Genomic DNA, 7,062 nt, shown 5'->3' on the forward strand with positions numbered 1-7,062 from the left:
GAGTGGATCTGGGTCACGTGGAGGTGCCTGTTAGCCGTCTGCCCCTCTCACCTGCCTCCTTCGCCCTGTGCTCGCAGATTCTTACCTGACCCTCGATGAACCGATGAATAACATCACCACGTCCCTCGGGCAGACGGCGGAACTGCACTGCAAAGTCTCTGGGAACCCACCTCCCACCATCCGCTGGTTCAAAAATGACGCCCCTGTGGTACAGGAGCCCCGGAGGATCTCCTTCCGGGCCACCAACTACGGCTCCAGGCTGCGGATTAGAAACCTCGACACCACGGACACAGGCTACTTCCAGTGTGTGGCAACGAATGGCAAGAAAGTGGTTTCTACCACTGGAGTCTTGTTCGTCAAGTTTGGTAAGCCCTCTTCTGCCTGGGAGGGCCTCCACCGGGGTGAGGAGGGAGGGAATGGGCACGTACTAAAAATGTCCTGTGTGCCCAGAAACTGGGACCATTTCTAAAGCCAGTCCAGGTGCACCCATTTTACAAGTAAGTAAACCAAGGCCAGTGGTTAAGGACCATGTGCAGAGTTGCCCAGTTAGTAAACAGCAGAGCAGGTCTGTCTGGTGCCACAGCCCTGCTCGAAACCGTCATGCCAGTGAGAGAGCAGAGGGGAAGGTCTATGGCACGTATGCCCCCTCATCTGTCCAGCTGCCAGCCAAGACCTCTCCCGCTTCAGCCTCCCACGGCAAACCCCCCGTGTAGTGAAGAATGCCTGCTGTAGTGACTCATTTGTCAGCACTTGTTCTAGCGCTTTCCTGAACTGTGGGCTCTAGACAGGTTCTTACTGGTACGTTTTTTCTGTAGAGGTGATTGTGGGGAACCAAAACAAAATAATAAATCCCAGAAAAATAAATATCACCTCACGGTGGTTGAGAATTTTCATCTGTGATGGTTTGACTATACCCACGCTCACCTTCCAGTGACCAAGCCTGACTGTTTCTTTCGTCTTCCTTTCATTTCTCCAGGGCCCCCTCCCACCGCAAGTCCAGGATCCTCGTAAGTACTTTTATCTCCTTATTTGTTCCTGTTCATCTGTGTCGCTTTCAGGTATTTCTCCTGAAATACTCCTGAAAAAGGTTTTTAGGGCAAAGGCAATGTTGTCCTCTGCTTGAGCCAAAATGCTGTTTCCAGATTTCCTTGCCTGTTGCCCTACCCTCATTCCATGTGGCTTTTTCTCTGATACGAAGATTCACAAGAGAATGGCCCTGGCACTAACCTCAAGTGTGGTTGATTCTCTCACTGATTCTGAGCGTGTTGATGAAAACAAAAATCTACTTACATCTTCTATTTTAAAATCAATCTAACATTTAGTTACAACAACGATTTGGTCAAATCAAACAAGAAAATGATACAGGGCAGGGTTAGGCCTGGAGCCTCCAAGGATCTCTTCTGTGTTTCTGCACGCATTGCATTCCTGATGCTCTAGAATTATGGAACAGGCCAACCGTTAGGCAATCACTTTCTTGGTATTCCCTTTAAAAAACTCAGAGGCAGGGGTGCCTGGATGGCTCAGTGGGTTAAGGCCTCTGCCTTCAGCTCAGGTCATGGTCCCAGGGTCCTGCGATCGAGCCCCGCATTGGGCTCTCCACTCAGCGGGGAGCCTGCTTCCTCCTCTCTCTCTGCCTGCCTCTCTGCCTACTTGTGATCTCTCTGTCTGTCAAATAAATAAATAAAATATTTAAATAAATAAATAAATAAAAATAAAAACTCAGAGGCAGAAGTTCTGACTCATACAGGAGAGGAAGGAAAGCCTGCTGCTGGGACTAAGAGTTGCATGGGCTTGATTCATTTTGAGTCCTTTTGTTAGTGGACTGTAAAGATCCCATTTCTTAAACTAATGCCATTCATGATGCATTTGTCTTTTCCTCTGGCTAAGGAGTTCCCTTCCTTCACTGTCACAGCATCCACTTGGGGCATTTTTCTTTATGTATATTTTTACCTGGGGGAGAAGAGCCATTTATTAAAACCCTCACTCTGCAAGAAAATCTATCCCATGTTTTGTAGACTTCGGAAATAAAATTCACTGGCTTTACCACAAGAGCATCAGAATGTCTGACCTAGACTACACCGACGGCAAATATAACAGCCACTGAATTTGTTCTAATCCCCTCTGTGCCACTTAATTATAGTGTGGGATATTTTAATATATTTGTGTGTGCCTGGAGGGCCTGGTGGCCCACAGTCCCATTAATAAAACAAGTAATGGGTAAAAATAAACATTGGCCTTCAGCCACCCCGTTCTGCTATTTTGTCAGTCGATTAAAGGCAACTGTAAAAGAGCCTTTAAAATCACCCAAGTGCTAATTGCATTCTACTTATCTAGGTAGAAAATGTTGATTGATCTTAAAACAGGTCAGAAACATGGTCACTCCGTGTTGCATTCTTGAAGTTAATTTTTTTTTTTTAATGATCTCACTATTGGCCGATATGTGGAATCCTTTTGAAGTCTTGTTTAAACAAAGATTAAAACTTGCGTTACTTGCTGTAAAAATGCTTCCCACCCCTGTGCCTTATTTGTTCCTGTTAATCTGTGTTTCAAATGGGGCAGATAATCTGTGTTCGAGGTGGATGAATTTGGTTCACTAATCTGCCTTTACTATGAAGCACCCCGGGCTGTTGACGTTCTGACTGTTGTATTTGCATGAGAGAATTCCTTTTTTATTATCAAAATTATTTTTAAGCATTTCTATATCCTTCCTTCTTGAAATTTTCATTCTTCCTTTGCTACCGTCTTTCTGATGAGCCCAGTCGGAGTTTCTCATGGTTTTTAATTTTATGCAAAGATAGTACGGCGTTCGTGAGCTGATGTCTGGAGAGAGGATATTGATATCCTGAAAGATGCTCAGTCACAGCTGAAAGTATCCTTTGATGTCAGGCCCTTCTGTTTCATGTTAGCAATCTGATTACCCATCAGCTTAGTCAGCGAGAGCATGAAATGTATAGCCAGTCGCCATGTTTGCTGGAGGGAGCTATAGTAAAATATAGTTGAAGTTGGAAATCCCAGGGGACCTTTTGCAGGTCAGTCTTTGTCCTTAGGCATCGACAATGACATTTTCCCTTTCTTTTCTTTTTAAAAATATGTATTTATTTACGTTAGGGAGAGAGAGAGCACACAGGGATAGTGGGGGGAGGGCAGAGGGAGAAGGAGACAGAATTCTCCAGGAGACTCCTTGCTAAGCACAGAGCTCCAGGTGGGGCTCTATCACGACCTTGAGATCATGACCTGAGCTAAAATCAAGAGTCAGATGCTTAACCGACAAAGCCACACAGGCATCCCAGCAGTTGGTGGGGATTTGTGTGTGTGTATTTTATTATTATTATTATTATTATTATTATTATTATTAGGTTCAGTTAGCTCAGTTGGTATTTTGATGCACTTTTTTTCTCTTTTCCTTAGAAACCAGTGACCTCTCCTACTTCTCCTTTTCTCAGCTGCCACCACTTAACCCTGTTCCTAAGTGTTCTTCTCTGAGACTAGGTCCCAGATAGAATGCTAGTCTCCTTTCCCTCATATCCCCCAGCAAGCAGGCAAACCTGGCCACAAGAGGACAGGTAGAACCCAACAAAGTGATAGCCAGGGTGACTATCTCGGCTTTGACGATTGCTCTGCAAGCCTTATATCGCCGGTAGGAGTGACATGTATCTGTAACATCGCTCTGTTTACTTGTGGGTGGCACAGCGGAGCCCCCGCAAAGAAATACAGTGCAAGCCCATGACACAGCCTTAACACTGGGAACAGTGAAATGTATTAGTATTAGGAACCTGGTGAGAGCCACGTGCCACTTAAGACCACAGAGCCACACAGCACCCAGATGAGAATGACTTGCAAGGTGCTTGAGACAATGGCCCAGGAAGGCACAGGTAGTAAGACACTTGTCACCCTTGTAGGGACTACATCATGTTTCCATGTGAAGCTTGCAGAATGGCATTTCAGGGTATAGTAGGAGCAAGTCTGAGACGTTAGTTTGGCTTCTGTTTATAGCTTCAGGCTTTATTTCTTCTGTCATTGCTGGGTCCTGGCCCACCCCTGACAATTACAGGGCCTGGGGCACGAATACAAGTGGAGGCCCACATACCGCGTGTCTAAATATTTAAAAGTTATAAATCAAGCTAGCAAACTGCTAAATGAAATATGTTCTGTCCTCCCACATTGACAAATATACCTTCATAATGACAAAATCAAAAAATACTTAAAAGTTATGGTTTGTATATGACTAAAAGCCAAGAACTATCAAAAATGACTACTTTTAATCATTATTATGCTTCTCTGGGTGTTCTTTTCATGGCTAGATATTATGTATATATAATGATATATATATATATGATTCATAGATTGTTATATATTAGTTCCATTAAAATTTTTTATTGCCTTCAGTTCAGCAAAATGACTATCTCTGTTATTTTACACATTTTTCCACAAGATTTTAGCATGTATTCTTTTCACAACAATGTCAAATTAGATAAACTTTCTTGAGTTATTGTAATTTTTACTTTTTAAAACTAATTTTAATTTGAAGAAACTGTACTCCACTGAGCCAGTAACTATAATTATCAATGAAATTCCTAAAGCAATAGTTCAATTTGCTAACAATTATAGCAAATGAAGTAAGAACTTTATATATCATATTCAAACATAATAATAGGGTCATGGGGGCGCCTGGGTGGCTCAGTGGATTAAAGCCTCTGCCTTCGACTCAGGTCATGATCTCAGGGTCCTGGGATCAAGTCCTACATTGGGCTCTTTGCTCAGGGGGGAGCCTGCTTCTCTCTCTCTCTGACTGCCTCTCTGCCTACTTGTGATCTCTCTCTCTCTGTCAAATAAATAAACAAATCTTTAAAAAAAAATAATGGGGTCATGTGATAAATAATCACATGATTTCACAATGTATTACAAAATATAATAATTAACCTATATTATAATATATATTCTATATGTTATTATATTATATATTATTATGTAATATATTATGTATGGGGTCATGATAAGTAATCACATGATAGTATAATTATATTATAAAATATTATATTAATGTATCATACTATTCTAAAATATAATATATGATTTCATCATATAAATCAGCATCATGCTTCACATATTATCCTATACATGCACAAATTTAAGAACAATACGAGCTGCTTAATATATTAGTTTTTTACAGCTACTATAACAAAGAATATTGAATTGACTTAAACCACAGAAAGTTACTGTCTCGCAGTTCTAGAAGCTAGAAATCCTAGACCAAGACGTTGACAGGGTTGGTTCTTTCTGAAGGCCGTGAGGATTGCTCTGTTCTTCTGGCGACTTGCCATAATTTGTTGTCTTGTTGATACATCATCTTGATTTCTGCCATGATATTTACATGGCATTCTCCCTCCAAGTGCATGTCTCCAAATTTCCCCTTTTTATAATGACGTCAGTCATAATAGGACCCACTCCAATGACCTCATTTTAATGTAATTACCTCTATAAAGACCCTATTTCCAAATCAAGTCACATTTTGAGGTCCTGGGGATTAAGCCTTCAACATATGAATTTTGAGGGAACACAATTCAACTCATAACACTGAGTACTGCAGAATTATTCTCAGCCATGAGAACAAAATCTTGCAAATGTTATTCTTTTTTAAAGGCCTTATTTATTAGAGAGAGAGTGGAGGAAGGGCTGAGGGAGAAGGCGAGGGAGAAAAGGGAATCCCAAACAGACTCCCCACAGAACATGGAGGCTGATATAGGTACGGCTTGATATCACAACCTACGAGATCACAACCTGAACCAAAACCAAGGTTAGATGCTTAACCAACTGAGCCACCCTGGTACCCCAATCTTGCAGATATTATTTTAATTTGTAAGAACTTTCAGAATTTAAAGAAATGGAAAGAAAAACAAGGAAGTAGATGCTTGGCAGTATTGGGAATGGTAGTTTGTTGTGCAGGCATACACTGAGGAAGAATTTGACAAGTTGATTATCTTTTCTCTTACTGAAGTGCTTTTGTCACTGCAGTCCTTCCTGGGCTCCAAGCAGTGTCCATCTCTTCCACGGTGGTGACACAACAGATCATCATAGTATAGAATCCTACTTGCCTTCTGTTCTAAGGACATAGGGCAAGAGACATAGAGACATGATTCCTGGGGCCAGATCAGCATCAGTTATGGGAATGGATGTTCAAAGTTTTGGTTATACTGTGTCAGCATCAAGTGCCAGATCTCAAGAGGCAGAGGACCCCATGTATATATTAACTTATTTTCAGTGTATTTGTTAAATGCCGGTCCAGGACAGGACTCCCCACCCCCCCTTTTTTTTAAATAACAGTTTTACTGGCATATTTTTCACATACCATAAAATTGACCATTTTAAAGCATAAAACTTAGTGTTTTTAGTATATTCACAGAGTAGTAAACCCTCACTACTATCTTATTTTAGAACATTCTCATCATCTCATAAAGAAACTCCTCTCATCCCCTGATAACCTCTGATCTACTTCATGTTTCTGTAAGTTTGCCTATTCTAGATATTTCATATACATATCATATACTGTTTGTCCCTGCGTGTCTGGCTTCTCTCACTTAACAAGATGGTTTCGGGATTTATTCATGTTATGGCATGCATTAGTACTTCATCCTCTTTATGCCAAGTTGAGACATAAAACTGACCGTCATGTTCTACAACATTATCCTTGACCTTCTTTTTTGAGATTTCCTGGGGGAGTTCTTCTGGGACCTACTGCACTTTCCTATGAACTTCAGGGTCAGTTTGTTAATTTCTGCCTAAGAGCCAGCTAGGGTTGTGATAAGGATTGCAATGAATCTGTAGATTAATTTGAGGAGGATAGTCATCTAAAGAACATTAAATCTTCCAATCCATGAACTCAGCATATCTTTCCATTTATTAAATTTCTTCCAGTGATGTTTTATAGATTTCAACATTCAAGACTTTCTCCTTTTCTGTTAAATCAATCTTTCTTTCTCTTTCTTTCTTTCTTTCTTCCTTTCTTTCTTTCTTTCTTTCTTTCTTTCTTTCTTTCTTTCTTTCTTTCTTCCAGGGAGGGAGAGA

At 41.0% G+C, this 7,062-nt stretch overlaps 1 protein-coding gene across 1 annotated transcript in view; it reads left to right on the plus strand.

The window, feature by feature from the left end:
- LOC111143305 (receptor tyrosine kinase like orphan receptor 1) overlaps nucleotides 1-7,062 on the plus strand; it is a 233,273-nt gene that overhangs the window by 104,128 nt on the left and 122,083 nt on the right. The window contains exons 3-4 of the mRNA XM_022496957.1: nucleotides 78-365; nucleotides 977-1,007. Coding sequence (XP_022352665.1) covers nucleotides 104-365; nucleotides 977-1,007 — 293 coding nt within the window. The 5' untranslated portion in view covers nucleotides 78-103. The remainder of the gene's footprint in view (nucleotides 1-77; nucleotides 366-976; nucleotides 1,008-7,062) is intronic.

This window comes from Enhydra lutris, unplaced genomic scaffold (assembly GCF_002288905.1).
Source record: "Enhydra lutris kenyoni isolate GAN:26980312 unplaced genomic scaffold, ASM228890v2 scaffoldscaffold9, whole genome shotgun sequence".
NCBI lineage: Eukaryota > Metazoa > Chordata > Mammalia > Carnivora > Mustelidae > Enhydra > Enhydra lutris.